Raw genomic sequence first — 20405 nt, forward strand, 5'->3', positions numbered from 1 at the left:
TGTGTGTGTGTGTGGATGTATGCTGTAGAAGAGTATATATATGTGTGTGTGTGTGTGTGTGAGTGTGTGTGTGTGTGGATGTATGCTGTTGAAGAGTATATGTGTGTGTGTGGATATATGCTGTTGAAGAGTATATGAGTGCATGTGTGTGTGTGTGTGGATGTATGCTGTTGAAGAGTATATGAGTGCATGTGTGTGTGTGTGTGTGTGTGTGTGTATGTATACTGTTGAAGAGTATATGGGTGCATGTGTGTGTGAGCATGTGAGTGTGTGTATGTAACAAGAATATGAGCACACATTTGACCTGTTTGATAGAGCAGAGAGGGTACAAAGCTACATCATCAACAGAGTGAAAAGGGAAAAATCATCAGAGATATTGAAGTATTCAGGATTCTATATCAATATTGTCTCGAAAGTGGATATACATCCACTTGTTTTTTAAAGCGCTCATATGCACTCACACACACACACACACACACACACACACACACACACACACACACACACACACACACACACACACACACACACACACACATTCACTCAAATACACTCACACACACACACACACACTCATTCAAAAATTGCAAGCGCCGTAAAACCCTATACTACTACTAGAGAAATATTTTTCTATACAGCCGAGTAAGCTTGATAAACCAAAATCTGTGGAACCACCAGATTTTCTTCAGCTTAGCCCTGGTTTCCACAGACAGCTCTTCAACAGGAAAAAAAAAATCAGGGATTCTATTTTCTTTCCATTTATCACCAAATAGCTATGTTCAGGTTCAGCAAACTCCACATTATTTCCTATTTGTTTGGAGCTGTCATTGATTCACATTGGTTATCTACAAAAGTAGAGGACCAATAAAAAAACTGATTCTTTCTAATGAGATGTTATCAACATTGCTGCATATTCCTGGATACTCAGTCTGTACCCTCTATTTCAAACAAAGCCCCCCCTCCCCTACACACACATACACACACACAAACACACACACACACTCAATCAATCAAATACAGTCACATACACACATGCACACACACACATACACACAAACACACACACACACACACACACACTCAATCAAATACACTCACATACACACATGCACACACACACACACACACACACACACACACACTCATTCAAATACACTCACATACACACATGCACACACACACACACACACACACACACACACACTCATTCAAATACACTCACATACACACATGCACACACACACACACACACACACACACACACACACACACACACACACACACTGATGAGACGGCCTAAAAAACTTCATCCTAAATAAGTTTACTAAGCAGAATTAATCAATACGAATTCTTTGCTTTTAATTATAATTATGTGACATTTTCATCCCCTCCTTATGACCTTCTTCCTTCCTTTCTTCCTTAGCTGTTATTTCTGTTGCCTCTTTTTCCAAAACAGCCAAGTGGCATTTCACAATAATAAATCAATTTGGCAACCTTTAACTTTAACAGTATTCAGTTTCATGACATTTCTCACAGATGCTAAAGTGACAAATCTGAAAAGTAATATTCAACATTGAAATGATCCCCTTTCAATCATCTCGCCTCAGTTTACAAAAACCCCACCAAAAAACATAAAAAAGTAAAGAAATATGTCAAAACTAGGACAGAAATGGAGACATGCTTAAATGGAAATAAAATTCAACGAAAAGCTTTAAAAAAGTCTGATAGCAGCAGCACAAAGGTATGAGGTGTCAAATTATATATTCTTTTTTTTAAAATAGAAGACGCATTGTTTCAAGTCAATGCATGAGCAGTTTTCAAAACTGATATATATAAAAATTGAGAACATCCCATCCAGGTTTAATACTTTTTTAGTTTTAGTTTAGTTTTAGTAAGGTTTTGCGGCACTCGCAACTGCATAAAGTCATATGAGCACCAGAAGATTAGAGGTGTTACAAGAGAGTAACAAACATAAAAAAGAAGAAGGGGAGATAAGGACGATAGATGTTTGATAGGAAAGAAGAAGCAAACCACACCAGAGCACCCGCGAACCACCCACAATACTTTTTTAAAACAGAAACGATCACGATCAATTCCTATGGTTGGTTTGAGAAAGTTTTCAAGACTTTCCACCAGCTTTGCTCAGTCCTTATAAATGCAGAATATACAGTCTAACCTGCTCTAAAGACCACCTGTGCAAGACAATCACCTGTACAACAAACAATAGATTCCCTCTTCCCCACTTGTGGTTTTTGAAAATTATAATGACTTAGTCCATGACACCCACCTATCTAAGACAATCACTTTTCTCCTCAAAGATGGATGGCCGTTGTGAACAATTTTGACTCAACTTTTAAAAAAAGTTTTAGTAAGAGTTTTACGGCACTTGCAACACAATAAGGTCATATAAGTGCTGAAAATTAGAAGTGGTTACAAGAGAGTAACAAACACAAAAAAGAAGGAGGAGAGATAAGGTCAAGGATCACAGATGTTTGATAGGAAAGAAGGAGCAAACCACACCAGAGCACTCGCCAACCACCCACAGACTCAACTTTGTATTCAACACATGTCCTTAGGAGTAGTGACATCATCTCTTTTTTTATGATTCCTACAACATTCATGTACCCTGCTGAATCCTGTGAACATAGCGTCTCAAGTCTTTAAAGAGAGTAATTAATGCTCAGATGACACTTTTAGAGGCAGATTCTGATGAAGCACTTTTTAAAGATAAAGATAGAGTTTTAAAAAACATGAAGCACACATAAAATACTGCTTTAGTTTAAGGAAGAGTTCTACAGCACTTGCAACACAATACGGTCATATACTAGAGAGTAACAAACACAAAAAAGGAGGAGGAGAGCTAAGGATGAAAGATGTTTGATAGGAAAGAAGGAGCAAATCACACTAGAACACCCGCCAACGACCCACCATAACTAATGCGATAGATCCTCGAAAGGATAGGGACCTTTTATTTCAACAATGAGGAAGATAGGGAGGCAGAGGCCAGTACTACTGTGGAGAGGATGATGCTTTTTGGGAATACAAAAAGGAAGCGGAAAATCTGGCATCATTGCAGGAAAGAACAGAAGAACGTTCAACCAGAAACGAACTGGTACAATCAGTGGAAAGACCCTTGGCGACATTTTGGAGAGAGCAACGGAGCATCAATGGACATGTCCTGAAAGCAAAGACGTTGCTTCATGAAACAATGAAACAATGAACAATTTCAACGACATGAACATCCAAACAAGAAAAAGTCCTTACGATCTTTGGCTTGAAAGGAGGAGGTATCTGCCTGGCCTCCAGCTTCTCCCAGTCGATGTTGCGGAAGAAAGCCTGCGAGTTGATTGGTCCAGCTGCACAGGTGGGCATGCCCAGTCTGTCTGGCGGGTTGCGCTCAAAGAGCTGGGGATGAGAAAGGTTGCTTTGTTTTGGTAAGTGTTTTACGCGCTTGCAACTGCATACAGCTATACAAGCCAGCGGGACACATTAAACATTTTCAGGTCGGTAGTCATTTCCAATTTTGCCTGGGCAGCGGCCGAGGCCAACTCTTATCAAATTTTGGTACCACCAAGGAATCATTACTGTGCACAACTTACGCACAGGACCTCCGAGATATTTCACAATGAGAAAAGAATATAGAACGGAACTGCATGTTTTTAGTTCTCTGTTTTTCTCCAAGGTTGCAAGTGATGCTGTAAAAAGATTTAGCCAACGAACCATATGTTTCAGCAGATATGAGCACAACTTAAGGAAATGGAAAGCTATTATTTTTGTCGAGTTATGGTGTTTGTTATCATTACAAGTTCGATGCTATTATTTCCTTTACTTTCCTCTCTCTGCTATGCTCACAAACTGTGGTAGCCAGCGAGGTCTATAACTTCTCTCCCTCCTTGGATGTTGAAGATCATCATCGGTTTCTTATGGATGGACTGTTAAGGAACTTATTCAAGAGAGCATTATCTTCTGCACAGAATACAAAAAAGGTACGGTTAGTCACAAATCAGGGTAACAAAAGCAGACCCCAGCTATATTAGCAGAGCACAATTTATTTTTTGGGAAGGGAGAATTTTAAAAAATATTTATCAAACACTATTAATTTATCAGATTTAGACTGAAATGACAGTGAGAAAACTCTGCTGATGTTGTTAAAACTGTACAGTTTGCTAGACACTAAATAATGACAATTAGAAAACTCCGCTGATGTTATTAACCCTTCCAGCCCCATGCGTGTATATTTTCAACAGCGCTTGTACCTCCCACCGTCCCAAGAGCGTATATTCTCAGTTTCGGGGAATACCGAATTTGCGCATTTTTCGAAATTAGCGAACCTAATTAAACTTTAATTTTCGTAATATTTGTTCATTTACCTTTTAACATTGTTACTTGTTATTATATGAACCTCATTAGATAGATACCACATCACATTTTAGAATGCATGCCTCTTTTTCTGAAATGCTGCTGTATTGGCTGGGACTGGGGTTAGGGAGTGCACAAAAATGGCTGGGGCTGGAAGGGTTAAAACTACACAGTTTGCTGGACACTTGACAGTGAGAAAACTCTGCTGATGTTATTAAAACTACACAGTTTGCTAGACACTTGACAGTGAGAAAACTCTGCTGATGTTATTAAGACTACACAATTTGCTAGACACTTGACAGTGAGAAAACTCTGCTGATGTTATTAAAACTACACAGTTTGCTAGACACTTGACAGTGAGAAAACTCTGCTGATGTTATTAAAACTACACAGTTTGCTAGACACTTGACAGTGAGAAAACTCTGCTGATGTTATTAAGACTACACAGTTTGCTAGACACTTGACAGTGAGAAAACTCTGCTGATGTTATTAAAACTACACAGTTTGCTAGACACTAAATAATGACAGTGAGAAAATTCTGCTGATGTTATTCAGACTACACGGTTTGCAAGACACTAAATAATGACAGTGAGAAAACTCTGCTGATGTTATTAAAACTACACGGTTTGCAAGACACTAAATAATGACAGTGAGAAAACTCTGCTGATGTTATTAAGACTGCACAGTTTGCTAGACACTTGACAGTGAGAAAACTCTGCTGATGTTATTAAAACTACACAGTTTGCTGGACACTTGACAGTGAGAAAACTCTGCTGATGTTATTAAAACTACACAGTTTGCTAGACACTTGACAGTGAGAAAACTCTGCTGATGTTATTAAGACTACACAGTTTGCTAGACAGTAAATAACAAGCTATTTCCACAATGAACATCTGCCACATCCAGACACAAGTCCCAGCTGAGAGGAACTAATTAACGAGTCTCTACAAATCTGAAAAGTTCAGACATCCCCCTCAGACTCTGACCTTTCTGCATCTTGCTAAGCAGGCAAACAGGAAGAAGTTGATAGATGAAGAAAAAGAAAGCGATAAAAAGAGAGAAGTCGAAGAAAGAGAAGAAGTTAAAGGAAAAAGAAAGAAGTTGGAAGAAGAAGAAAGAAAAAGAAGTGGAGAAAGACATAAGAAGTTAGAGGCAGAAGAAAAAAGTAGGAGGACAAATTAAAAAGTTAGAGGAAGAAAAAAAATGCTGGAGGAAGACGAAAGAAGTTAAAGGAAGAAGAAAGGAAGAAGAAAGAAGTCAGAGAAAAGAGAAAAATGTTAGAGGAAGAAGAAAGATGTTCGAGGAAGAAAAAAGAAGTGGAGGAAGAAGAAAGAAGAGGAGGGAGAAAGAAGATGGAGGAAGAAGAAAGAAGTAAGACGAAGAACAGAAAAGTTGGAGGAAATCGAAAATAGTCAGAGAAAGAAGAAAGGAGGAAGAAAGAAGTCAGAGAAAAGACAAAAATGTCAGAAGAAGAAGAAGGAAGATGGCAGAAGAAGAAAGAAGTTACAGAAAGAAGAATAGAGAGCAAAGAAAACATTAGAGAAAAAAAAGAAAGAAGATGGCAGAAGAAGAAATAAAGAAGTTCGAGAAAAAAAAATGAAAAGCTGGAGAAAGAACAAAAACAACAACCACTCAAAAAATCTCTTCGTATAACTCACCAGACTCATCATAGTGGAGGCCTCACGGGGCGTGGCGTGCGGATACCTGGGCGTGTCGTGGAGGATGGAGTGGAACAAGTCGTCCTCGTCATCCCCGTGGAACGGAGACTGACCAATCAGCATCTCGTACAGCAGCACCCCGAACGACCACCAGTCCACCGACGCGTTGTACTTGGCTCCTTTCAGGATCTGATATCCCACGGAATGAAAACAAAAATTTATGAAGTCGAACCATATATATATATTTTTGTTCTTGTTTTTGTACAGGTTCCATGCCTAATGAGGCATAGATAGGTTATATTCCCAAGGCAGAAACTGTCAGATGAAGCTCGAGAGATCATAAATAAATACTCTTTAACACTTTGTAGTCACACAGTCAGCAGTACAAAATACCCCATCTGGTCAACCAGCCAGGAGAGCGACTGCAACAAATTTCTTGGGCCTGGCGCAGAATCCATTTTCCCCGGCCCATTATTGTACCAAGTGACTACAAAGTGTTAATGAATAAACAAAAACACCACCCCCCTTAAGAATAAACAACCCCCCCCCCCCCTTTCAGCATATTATACTTCCATTGGAAGCAAAACAGTGAAAAATTTAGCTGGTCACTTAAGAATTAAACATAGCATGGCTGGTCATCAAAGGGTTCACACAGAATGGTTTGTCAGTAAATTGTATAAATAGAATTTCTGAACACTCTAGTGTTATACACTTAACGTTTGGTCACTATGGTATGGAACATTTCTATCTTCTTTAAATTTTAAATATTTTTTTAGTAAGGGTTTTACGGCGCTCGCAACTGCATAAGGTCTAATATGAGCGCACAAAAAAAGTTGGTCCTATTCGCAACGGTTCACTGCATCGCCTGATTTTGGGTTAACCACAAGCAATGTAGGCGTACCTCTGGAGCGATGTAGTCTGGGGTGCCACAGAAAGTCGTTGCCTTGTTCTCACCAAAGATCTTCTCCTTACACATACCAAAGTCAGCGATCTTGATGTGACCGTCCTTGTCCAGCATCACATTGTCCAGTTTGAGATCCCTGGACACACACAGAAACATACTTAGTTTAGTTTTAGTAGAGGTTTTACTGCGCTCGCAACTGCATAAGGTCAAGGGGTGGATGTCAACAGAAAAGTCCTTACAGGGAATCAGGCTTACTCTGCTCACCTCTCTTGCTTCATCAGCACAAAGTCTGCTTCGACTATCAAGGCACCCCGGAAATAGCGGGGCACAAGAGTGTGACAAACATGCAAAAGAAGTAGAGGTAAATGATGATAGTAAGGATGAAGAAAGAAAAAGCAGCAGTTACCTGTTGTAGATCAGGCACAGTTGTTATGAGCACACCATTGATGAATCAGCCCATTTACAATTACAATTCTATGGTGCATAAGAACATGGTTAATGTCTCCTCTTTTGGGAATGGCCTAAAGACACTTCAGTCAGTAGCACCGCCCCGGGGATGAAAGATACTTAGAAGATAGGAACGAATTTAGAAGACAGAAAAAGAAAGAAGGCCTATTTACGCCATATTGTATAAGCTTATTGATGTCTTTATTTTTGCTAGCTGCCTGTCAAATACAAGCTGGCTTTAGTAAAGAGGGGGGGTGGGGGGCTTGAGAGAGAGAGAGAGAGAGAGAGAGAGAGAGAGAGAGAGAGAAAGAGAGTGAGATAGAGAGAGAGAGAGAGAAGATAGAGAGGGGAGAGAGAGAGAGACAAAAAGAGACACAGAGGGAAAAAGAGAGAAGGAAAGAGAATGACAGGAAAAGAGAGAGAATGCAAAATCAATACGCTGGTTTTGCTAACAAGTATTTACCTGTATATTATGCCATTCTTGTGTAGATACTGAAGGCCACAAACTATTTCTGCTGCATAGAATCTGAAGAAGAAAACAAAAATTTACAACTCCTATAATTATTTTCTGTGCTCGCATCCCTGAGAAAAAAAAGATAATTGATCGATCAAATCGTTTAACATAAAAAAAATGTAATTTGATTTGTACAGAAATAAAAATTCTATAAGAGCCTTTCTGAATTTTTATTGAACAGTAAGCATTATCAATTTGAACTTTTAAAAAATATTGGAATGTCAATCCAAAAGCCAAAGTAAACAAAGAGAACACACACACACACATACATACACACACACATACAAACACACACACACACACACACACAGACACACACACACACACACACACAGAACATGATTCAATTAATGGAAAGTGCAGTGATTTATACAATTGAATCATCTGACTGCAGTTTTTTCACATAAAATCAACCAAAATATCTCATAGAAAATACCAGAATTTTTTGTTAATGTCCCATTATCACCATCCTTCTCTACCATCTATTCTAGAAAGACCACGTCAAAACCACAGCACATCGTGCATCATAACTTACTGAGCTCGTTGAAATTCAAACTTTCCAGAGACTTGTATATGGAACATAAGGTCACCCCCATTGAGGTACTCCATCACAAAGAACAGATGGCTCTGAGGAGAAAAAAACAAACTTTTAGTTTTAGTAAGAGTTTTACCATCAGGAAACGACAAATGCAATTTTTGGGACACCAGAATAGACATGCTTGAACATCTAGCTCTCACTGGCAAAACTGAGGGCAAACGAGGCAGGGTTAGGCCCAGATATTTACTTGGGGAACCTAAACAAATGGGTAACTGGGAAAGATCAGGGAAACGTAGCGTTTTTGAGATCATCCGAGCAAAGGAATGAATGGAGAACCATGACCGCAGATGTCTGTCGCAGATCTGGCACTGGAAGATGATGAAGAGTTTTATGGCACTGGCAACACCATAAGGTCATACAAGTGCCGAAGAATAGAGGTGTTACAAGAGAGTAACATACACACAAAAAAGGAGGAGAGATAAGGTCGATAGATGTTTGAAAAGAAAGAAGAAGCAGACGACACCAGAGAACCCGCCAACCACACACAATGGGTTTGTATTATATGTTAAATAGAAATAAGCATTGGCTCAATAATGATTATTCAGTGGTTAGTAAAAGTAAAACAGACAGACACACAGAGACAAATGTGGATTACGAACAGCAAGAAAATACACAGGGCCTGCTGCCAGCGACACCTTCCAGCTTCCCGCAACATGAAATTATTCCAGTTTCACGCTGGTAAGTAGGGTGAGTTTACTCCATGGAAACAATAATTTATTATACTCATCTTCAAACATCACTGACACCTGAAGCAAAAAACCCCAAAGAAAACAACACATCCTTCCAAAAGACAAGACATTTTTCGTCCACTTATTCCTCCGGTCAACTAACCTTGCTCTGGAAGGTGCTGTGCAGGTGTGTGAGGAAGGGATGCTTGCAGCCGATGGAGAGGACCCTCTTCTCTATCATGGTACACTCCACGTCGTCATCCTCCAGCACCACGTCTTTCCTCAAGGCTTTGATTGCGTAGAACGTGCCATTCTCTTTCATCTCCGCCAACATCACCTGGGAAGAAAAATGTATGTTGGTTTCTGACCTCATGGTCGTAGTAACTCAAAACGGCTAAAACTGTCAGATAGAACTTTGTAATTCTGAAGTAGCAAATTGTCACTGTAGGTACACCTCAAGGAATAGACAGAAGAAATGTAACGTATTCACAGCATGAAGATAAGGTGTTCATAGCATGAAGATAAGGTGTTCACAGCATGAAGATAAGGTGTTCATAACATGAAGATAAGGTGTTCACAACATGAAGATAAGGTGTTCACACCATGAAGATAAGGTGTTCACACCATGAAGATAAGGTGTTCACAGCATGAAGATAAGGTGTTCACAACATGAAGATAAGATGTTCACTTTACTCAGCACAAAGAAAAGACCATCCTGCCACACCCCAAAACCAGGCAGGCCAATTCATCCCATTTTCAAAAATAATGTAAATACCAAAACTTATGACTAGCTTATAAGTATAGCAATTTTGTCAAATTACTTACATTAAATGTAAATAGGGTGAAAAAATGTTTTTCTTCCAATCGAAGGTGAAAAGGTTCCAAAGAAATGAGTACATTATTATCATTACTAAGCAAAATTTCAACAAAGTGAACTTAATGCCAAAGAAGGGTCCAGCGATAATGGTCCTTCAAAATAATCTCTCGTTATACCGTAGGGTCAACAACCTCGTAGCCTCCGACAGTCTAAGGCCTAAGGGCAAGATCACTCAGTCTCGGCCACAATCACCCTGGAGCTGTTAGACTATTTTACTATTTGCTTCAACAGGAGGTGATAGATCGCTCCACATGACCAGAGTATTATTCTCCTCTCCTCTTCTACTAGAGTAGCAATAACATCTTGAACAGCCAAGATGGTGACATGTTTGTTTTTTAAAAAATGAGCTGTGGACCCTATTTTTAGTTTAGTTTTAGTATGTGTTTTACGTCGCTTGCAACGCAATAAGGTCATATAAGTGCCGAAGATTAAAGGTGTTACAAGAGAATAACAAACACACAAAAGAAGGAGGGGAGATAAAGACGATAGATGTTTGGTAGGAAAGAAGAAACAAATCACACCAGAGCACCCGCCAACCACCCACCCTATCTTCAGGGAGTCATGTTTTGTCCACAATAAGTAGAAGCAATGACTCTTCTATAAGCAGAGGGTCACTCCTCTTTTTGAGAAACAAACCAGAGCAAAAGATCCAGATAAGCACCTGTGGTGACATCAATACAAAAGTTTGCCAACAGAGCAGGATAGTTTCGGTTAAGAATGAGGTATCTTGTACCATAACGTTATATCTGAGAAATCCCACCAACCACCAGACATTGACACACACAAAATCAATGAAAAGACCACGAAACAAAAGCAACATTTGTCACCCACTTTGCCGAAGCTTCCTTTTCCCAAGACCTTGAGGAACGTGAAATCCTCCGGTTTGAACTTGCGAATCTCTACAGCCGGCACCTGAGCAGTGGGAACATCGTCCACATCCCAAACCTGCTGGTAGCTCGAGTCGTCGTCACTCTCCTCCTCCTCGTCCTCATCTGCTCCTATCAAAGACTTCTCCTGAAATATGCAACAACAACAAAAATAAAAAACTTTTCAAGTCACATTTGGTTAAGACAGGTTATGAAAAACACCTTAGTTTGTTTGTTTTTTAGTAAGGAGTTTTACGGCACTTGCAACACAATAAGTATAAGGTTATATAACTGCCGAAGATTAGAGGTGTTACAAGTGAGTAAAAACACAAAAAAGAAGGAGAGGAGATAGAAACGATATATTTTTTTATAGGAAAGAAGGAGCAAACCACACCAGAACACCCACCAACCATCCACAAAAACAATTTGAGGAGGGTTGTTTTTTTTGCTTTTGTTTTTATAACTTTATAAAAATCTGGAAAAGAAAAACTAGGTGAATGCAGTTCTTTCTACCCCTCCTTCTGAAATCTAAAAAACTCTTAGACAGGAACTACTAAAAGCAAAGAACACTACTCTAGGGTATTATTTGAACTAAGTTGTATATGATAAAGTGATTGAAAGCATCAGTTTCAGAGTAGAGCTGTGGTTTACAAGTCAGCAAAATTCAAGTCACATTTGGCTAAGACAGATAAAAAAATGGTAGAACTGACGGGTAGAATAAGTAAAAATAAGAAACTTGAGCTGCTCTCAGTTCTCCACTGATAATAGTCAAACCACGACACCATCAGTGCTATTTTGTACACAATATATATATTTATTGTATGAAACTGATCAGAAGCAACAGAAACCCACTTCCACTTCACTCAGATGCATTTTAGCATATATATTCTAATCATAGGAAAAAACAAGGCAAAACCTTTACGATCTTCAAGCGCATGAAAGGAAATGCCAATTCTGGGGCTAATTTGACAAAATAAAGTAAGTAAAAAAAGTCAGGATATACATATTTAATCTAGAAGATTAATCGGACGAAATAGTAACTTGCATTGAGTACCCAGCTTGAGAGCCAAATGCTTTCCTGTGTCCTCACGTATTCAACACCAGTCAATACTAGGCACACATCATTTATCATACATGTAGCACTTTCAGAGAGAAAAGTATGGACATGAGAGACAGTAATATATTCGCAACACTCCAATATCAGATCGCTACGACGCTAAACGTAGTGATGATCGAAGAGATACGACAGAAATTAAGTTGATTTGAAAGGACAAAAAATGTTTTATCTCCCTTGTGAAAAAAAATGTTATACAGCAGTCCTTGCAGAAGGCACAATAACCACAGCTAATAGAAAGTGAGCATTGCTTTGTGGGGGACCAGGAGAGATGACTTTCAAAATTATGAGGCAGCGTGGTGGAATCAGGCTCTCGTCAAAATAATCAAAATAAAGAAACTTGCATTTTTCCGCAGGTTTGTGAATTTTTATTACATTTTTGTTTTTTGGCTCAACTCTTTTCGTGCTCATTAAAGAACTAATTTCTGTGTGGATTGTTCAGAAAAACGTTGATTAAAGACACAGAAAATGTAAATTTTCAGTTATCACGGACTCTAAAGCTAAGGAAATAACTAACCTTTGGCGGCCATTTTTTCACTAATTTTACCTCTGAAAACAGGTGACCCCCACCTCCTTCTTAAGTAAATATCTCGACTTGTATTCAAGATAAATGGATATTTTTTTCATCCTAATAAAGACAAGTGAACAAGCTTTAAGATGATACCAATAACTCTACATGCCCAAAAATTGACGAGAGCCTGATTCCACCACGCTGCCTCCCAATATCTTTGGATATTGTGTAATACTTGACATTGACTTTTCTAAGCTCATAATCATTCTATGTTATTAAGCATTGTGATCAAAATCCCCAGAACAGAATTAATAAAAGTCCTAAATTTCTTTCTTCGTCCACAGGACAAAAGTTGAAGAGAGAGAAACGAACGGAATGCCAAAGCAAGAAGAGCCAGTATTCAGAGACAAAACACAAAGGACGTTGTTGAACTCCCTGTAGAACCATCAACGGGTATAACCATTAAATCAATTCACAGTGGCAACTTAACTTTCAGAGCACACATTTACTCCAGAAACTCCGAGACAATCATCAAATTTACAGCAAAATTCCCAGCCGTGGTAAGGGGAAGATTCTTCAGATAACACAAGATTTGAAAGAGGGAAAATTATAAAGAAAACGTTTTCTAACCACAAGTCAGATATTCTGCCACCACTAATATGTCTCCCTCCTCCAGGAGTCTAGCTGGCCCATTAAGTGGAAGTAATAAACACCACTAAAGAGAAGATAAACCTGAGGCGGCTAAGTAAGGGTTGAAAACCAAACTTACAACACAAATTTTACACATCAGAGAACGAAGTATAGAGGTCGAAAACCTCAATGCTGAGATGACAAACACTACGAGAAATCATGAATTATACTACGCACACACGCAAAAAGTAGCTGAACGCTTTAACGACTTGATGAGCAAGTTCTATTCAGAGTCAAATTATAAAACTGTTTATCGACTTGATATTTTTTGTTTTAATTTTCGGACAGCTCTCATATATCACCAGGCACATACTCAAAGTCAAGTCACTCACGTACACACTCATATACACATACATACAAACACTCAAACACAAACAAACACTATGCATTTGCTGAAAAGAGGAGCTGATTTTTACCATTGTACCTACTCAATGAGCCAAATCCCGAAAAATAGAAACATCTCAATGAACACCAAAATGAAAGTCCTGAAATGCTATGTTTGGTCAACCCTTCTATATGGCTGTGAATGCTGGACAATCACTAAAGACAGTGAAAATAAAATAGAGGCAACAGAAATGTGGTTTCTTAGGAGACTGCTAAGAGTATCGTGGAAGGAAAAGAAATCAAATGAGGTAGTGCTTGATGAAGCCCACGTGGGACGCTCAATGTTAAAAACAATCAGGAAACGACAAATGCAGTTTTTGGGACACCTGAATAGACATAAGGGTCTTGAACATCTAGCTCTCACTGGCAAAATTGAGGGCAAGCGAGGCAGGGGTAGGCCCAGAACAACATACTTAGGGAACCTAAACAAATGGGTAACAGGGAAAGATCAAGGAAACGTAGCTTTTCTGAGAGCATCCGAGCAAAGGAATGAATGGAAAATCATGATCGCCGATGTCTGTCGCAGATCTGGCACTGGATGATGATGATGACCTGCTCTAACAGTCACCAGTCTAAGACAACAATCACCTATTCAAATGACCACTTCCCATTTCTCCCCTTGGATTTTTTCTACTTAGTTTTAGTTTTAGAGATTTTACGGCGCTCGCAACTGCATAAGGCCATATGAGCGCCAGAAGATTAGAGGTGGTACAAGAGATTAACAAACAAAAAAAAGAAGAAGGGGAGATAAGGACGAAAGATGTTTGATAGGAAAGAAGAAACAAACCACACCAGAGCACCCACCAACCACCCAATCATTTTTTTTTCTACATAATAACGACACTGTCCAAGACATCCACCTGTCAAAGACAACCACTTCTCTCCTCAGAAATAGGTAGCCGTCTTGGACAGTTTTGACCGTACACTTGACTCCTCTATTTGTAAATATGACCTCAGACCAAAAAGCAAAAACTCTTTGTAATACAGGGTGCCCAATGGGGGATGGAATCTGGTCGGGGCAGGGCAGGACGGTTAGCTAGCCGGACTGAGGTCGCAAAGCGGCTATCGTGGAACAAGCCGATCACACCCGACTCATCACCTAAAAAAACAAACGCGTTTGTTTTCAGGCCACGAGTCGGGCGATCAACCCGACCCGACCCGACCCGACCCGACCCGACCCGACCTGACCCGACCCGACCCGACCCGACCCGACCCGACCCGACCCGACCCGACCCGACCCGACCCGCCCAGACCCGATCACATCTGCAACGGGCACCTGGTACAACACTCACACTGGCTGTGGAGGATGAGGTCTGGAGTTGCTTCTTCCTGTCGGGCGTTGTAGAGATGCGGACTTGCTGTAAGGCTTCGGCCAACAGTTTCTGGTTGATGCCGCACAGGTTGGGCATGAACTTTTTGCACTTCTTGTGGCAGTTGATGCCGCAAACTGGGGAGAAACATTCATCATAATAATAATGATAATAATAATAATAAAAATAATAATAATAAAAATGATATAAATAATAATAATAATATTACTAATAATGATAATGATAATAATAATAATATTAATAATAATGAAAATGTTAATAATAATAATAATAAAAATACTAATACTAATAACATCTAATAATAATAAAAAAGATAATAATAATAATAATAATAATAATAATAATAATAATAATAATAATAATAATAATAATAATAATAGTAATATTAATAGTAATAGATAGCATTTGTAGAGTGCAAATTCCCACTCAACAGCAGGCTCTATGCACTTTACAAACAATATTCGGTCTATCTAGAGAAGGAGGAGAGATAAGGACGATAGATGTTTGATAGGAAAGAAAGAGCCAAACCATACCAGGGCACCCACCAACCACCCACGACCTTTGAATTTAACGTCCATCTCCAATATAAGGTAGATAAAAAAAATGGACAGACAGCCTTAAAAGAGTCCCCAAAAACCCATTTGGGAATTCAAACCAGGGCTATTGTGTATTGATCTACCGTTGGGCCAAAACAAAACAAAGTAGTCTGAGTTTAAATAAAAAAGAATTATGTGGATGTATGGCAAAAAATATCAGCAAAAATTTAGTTTCATAAAACTTTTGAGTTCGAGTTGAAGAATTTTCATGACAATGATAAAAACATACATTTGTTTTATATGTACAGAGAGAAAAAGAGATGGATGGATGGATATGTGGATAGATAGATGGATGGATGGATGAATGAAAAGATCAATGGATGAAAGAATGGATGAGTGGGTGGATGAATGAATGATGGAATGGACACGTGCCTAAATGAATAGCCTATATATATATAGGCCCAAACAAACAAAATGTGAGGCAGCGTGGTGGAATCAGGCTCTCGTCAAAATAATCCTAATGAAGAAACTTGCATTTTTTTTTTTTGCAGGTTTGTGAATTTTTCTCTAATTTTATTTTTTGGTTCAACACCTTTCATGCCCATTAAAGAACTCATTTCTGTGAGGATTTTTCTGAAAAACGTTGATTAAAGGTACAATAAATGTAAATTTTCTGTTGCCACGGACTCTTAAGCTAAGGAAATAACTAATCTTCGGTGGTCATTTTCTCACTAATTTTACCTCTGAAAACAGGTGACCCCCACCTCCTTCATTCGCAAATATCTCGACTTGTATTCAAGACAAATAGTTATCTTTTCATCTTAATAAAGACAAGTGAACAAGCTTTAAGATGATACCAATAACTCTACATGCCCAAAAACTGACGACAGCCTGATTCCACCACGCTGCCTCACAAATGTCTGAACAAAACACAGTAACTTACGAAAGGATGGATTAGCTATTGGGGAAAGAGACAAACGTTTTGAAGCATAGCATGATGGATGAGTCAAACAGTGGGCAGAATTTCGCAAGCTGTTTGCACAACAGTTCTCTGCTGTTACCTTCACACTTGAGTCCTTGTCGGAAAAGTCCAAAGAGCATGGAGCCGCAGTGGTCGCAGAAAGTCGGAGACATGTAGTTGTTGATCTTGAACCTGTGAGGTACGTTGATGTTGAACCTCTCTGTCAGCATCTGGAAACATCATCAGATTGTATGAAGTATTCTTGTATCAAGAATGTCAACCATATATATAAGGTTTTAGGTTTTAAATAATTTTTTAAAGAATTATAATTGTTTAAGTTAAGTAAGAGTTATAAAGCACTTGCAACACAATTAGGTCGAGGAAGTGCCAAAGACTAAAGGTGTCTCAAAAGACTAACAAATACACACAAAAAAAAAGAAAGAAGGCAGATAAGGATGATATGGATGTTTGATGCGAAAAAAGGAGCAAACTGCACAAGAGCAGCCGCCAAACACCCATTAAGTATTATAGTTATGTCTCTATGTGCATTGTAGGTATGTCTTTGATATGTCTTAGATAGGCCTACATGTATATCTTTAGTATAATATCCAAAGTATGAGTCCAGTACATTTTCAATATACCGGTACCTTTTTTAGTAGAGGTTTTTCAGCGCTCGCAACTGCAGAAGCTCATATGAGCGCCAGAAGATTAGAGGTGTTACAAGAGAGTAACAAACATAAAAAAGAAGAAGGAAAGATAAGGACGATAGATATTAGATAGGAAAGAAGGAGCAAACCACACCAGAGCACCCGCCAACCGCCCGCACCGGTACCTTGAATATTCCTTAATGTCTTTTTAATATGTCTTCACCAGCAGCCTGCATATGGCAGCAGTTATATAAGACATCATGTCTTATTGAATACTGAGAGGTCAATTGGGTTGTTCTGTACCCAGTTCTGTTTTGGGGAAAGAGTTTTAAGTTCAAAGAGTGGGGAGAAGGGAGAGGGAGACAGAGATACGCAGAGACAGAGACAGAGACAGAGACAGAGACATAGACAGACAGACAGACAGACAGAGTCAGACAGATAGAGATAGACAGAGAGAGAGGTAGAGAGAGAGGAGAGAAAGAGAGAAAGAGAGAGAGAGAGAGGTGAAAACTGATTACATGAAAACTACCTTATTTCACAAAATACTTAGCCAGAGATTCTAATCAGTCTCGCACACATGACAGTTTTCGAGTCCTTAAAACACATTCAAACACAATCACACAGAGACTATACAATTTGCAGCAGACTCTTTACTTTACTTTACTTTACTTTACTTTACTTTACTTTACTTTACTTTACTTTACTTTACTTTCACTTTTCCGACCCAGCCGCCATTTGGGGTCTAGCCCTTCGGTCTGGAATTGCAGCAGACTCAAAAACTCACCATTGTTTCTCTGCTGTCTTTGGCATTTCCAGGACATTTTCCCAGGATTTTGTCGTGACATTTCTTGTGCACAGCACAGTTACAAACTGGAGGATAGAGTACATAAAATATTCTCAGTTTCTGAATGAAATGTGGAAAAAGGAGAAAAAAACAAAAGAAAGAGTTTTCAATATTCACATAATAATAATAATAAAAAATAGCATTTGTATAGCGCATATCCCCGCTCAACAGCAGGCTCTATGCTCTTTACACTATATTATTACCCCAGCAGACCATAGAACACTCCGAAACATTCTCAGCTTCCGCGGAAGCATACAGTGCAAGCTGCGGATTTCACGCGCTCAAACACTATCAAACTGACAAGATCTTTCACTGTCTAGAGCCGGGTACCCATTTCCACGAGGGTGAAGTGAAGAAAGTTCGTGCAAAGTGCCTTTCCCAAGGACACAACGTCGGGCCCCTGACGGGATTCGAACCCACGACCTTACGGTTGCGAGCCCGAGAGCCTAACCACTAGGTCACCGACGCCAATGTTGTTGTCTCTTTAGTTTTAGTTTCGGTAAGAGTTTTACGGCACTTGCAACACGGTAAGGTCATATAGGCTAAGTGCCGAAGATTAGAGGTGTTACAAGAGAGTAACAAGCACAAACATGGAGGAGAGATCAGGCGATAGATGTTTGGTGGGAAAGAAGGAGCAAACCACATCAGAGCACCCGCCAACCACCCATGGTTTTTGTATCTTACACCTGGCTAGATGGGGTTAAAAGGTCATGGAACAACATAACATATCTATCACAGACACTAGGCGTCGGTGGCCTAGTGGTCAGGCTCTCGGACTCACAACCGTAAGGTCGTGGGTTCGAATCCCGCCAGGGGCCCGACTTTATGTCCTTGGGAAAGGCACTTTGCACGAATTTTCCTCACTTCACCCAGGTGGAAATGGGTGCCCGGCTATAGACAGTGAAAGATCTTGTCAGTTTGATAGTGTTTGAGCGCGTGAAATCCGCAGCTTGCACTGTATGCTTCCGGGGAAGCTGAGAATGTTTCTGAGTGTTCTCAGAAGGTCTGCCGGGGTAATAATAGTTGTAAAGCGCATAGAGCATGCCCTTGAGCATGGATTTGCGCTATATAAATGCAATTATTATTATTATTATTATTATTATTATTATTATTATTATTATTATTATTATTATTACTACACACCTACACACCTAGCACAGGACGGAAACCTGCCCCTCCCCTCGACATCCTAAGGATACAAGAGGAAGGAAAAAGTAAAGGAAGCAGTTGTCTCTATATCTGAGGTGTAATTATTCGTGCAATCATATCCCAGTCATTTCAATTAACTCTTGTTTTTGTTTTTGTTTTGGTTTGTTTGTTTGTTTGTTTTTGTTTTACACGAACAAACACAGACAAGTAACAGCTGTTTAGTGCAGCTTAAAAAAAAAAACAGGCAGACAGACAGAAACAACAAAAGGGACAGAGCAGATATGAGACCCCATCCAATCACTCACTCTTTCTTAGTTTACACTGCAGAATGGACACCTAGAAATGAAAAATTCTGTGATCCCGCTCTGTAGATAATATGTAGCCTATCGTTAGATAATATGTAGCCTATCGTTAGATAATATGTAGCCTATCGTTAGATAATATGTAGCCTATCGTTAGATAATATGTAGCTTATCGTTAGATAATATGTAGCCTATCGTTAGATAATATGTAGCCTATCGTTAGATAATATGTAGCCTATCGTAAAAGAATAGCAAAAGCTTGAACCACAAAAAGTCCTCAGGATGAATTCACGGAAGAAAACGTACAAGTTCTTTCAGATAAATACACAAAAACAAAGGCAAATTCAAAGTGTTGGTTTCAAAACCATTGACAGTAGTTTGTGTTTGTTTGTTTGGTGTGCGTGGGTGTGTGTGTGGGGGGGGGGTATATTTTAAAAATTGTGTTTATGTTTTAGCACTATTCAGTTATTTCTGAGCTTGGAATAGATTTTCCATTGGGCAAGCAAAAATTAATCAATTTTGAAGCATGCTGACAAAATGAGTTGCTTCTCGCAGTCCATGGATGGAGACATGGGACAAAAATCCACACATAGGTCAAACTTGTAGATCTTTAACAGATGCCATTTTCTTCCAGTTTAACATTTCTTTTATCATTTCATACAAATGCAGTGTATAAACTCAACCAATAAATTTGACGTATCTATCACCATAGGGATAAAATCTGAGAAGTAACTCATTTTGTCAGCACGCCTCACATATAATTAGGAACTTATCAAAGCAATCCTCCTCGCGAGTATTAAAACCGAGGCCAAACATAAAAACAAGCGGTATAATACGTTATTACTTATTATCGTTCCCAATAAATCAAACAAAAATATGAGACTTACTTTGACACTGGTACCCTTGTTTGTTCAGGCCCCTGGGGAAAAAAAGAGAACAGGACGTTATTTTTTGTTTTAGTGCACGCTTCACGGCATTTGTTCGTTCATAATATTAGGTACCGAAGATTTACAGGTGCTACAAGAGAGAGAGAGAGATAGTGAGA

At 39.1% G+C, this 20405-nt stretch overlaps 1 protein-coding gene across 1 annotated transcript in view; it reads right to left on the reverse strand.

Annotated features, from left to right (window-relative positions):
- LOC101861858 (protein kinase C delta type) overlaps positions 1-20405 on the reverse strand; it is a gene marked incomplete in the record, with an annotated part of 96916 nt that overhangs the window by 1180 nt on the left and 75331 nt on the right. Inside the window, 11 exon segments of the mRNA XM_013089957.2 lie at positions 3265-3405; positions 6018-6206; positions 6919-7057; positions 7832-7894; positions 8418-8509; positions 9312-9485; positions 10857-11039; positions 14883-15037; positions 16519-16648; positions 17850-17935; positions 20248-20279. Coding sequence (XP_012945411.1) covers positions 3265-3405; positions 6018-6206; positions 6919-7057; positions 7832-7894; positions 8418-8509; positions 9312-9485; positions 10857-11039; positions 14883-15037; positions 16519-16648; positions 17850-17935; positions 20248-20279 — 1384 coding nt within the window.

The sequence above is a fragment of the Aplysia californica genome, unplaced genomic scaffold (assembly GCF_000002075.1).
Source record: "Aplysia californica isolate F4 #8 unplaced genomic scaffold, AplCal3.0 scaffold01090, whole genome shotgun sequence".
NCBI classification, from domain to species: domain Eukaryota; kingdom Metazoa; phylum Mollusca; class Gastropoda; order Aplysiida; family Aplysiidae; genus Aplysia; species Aplysia californica.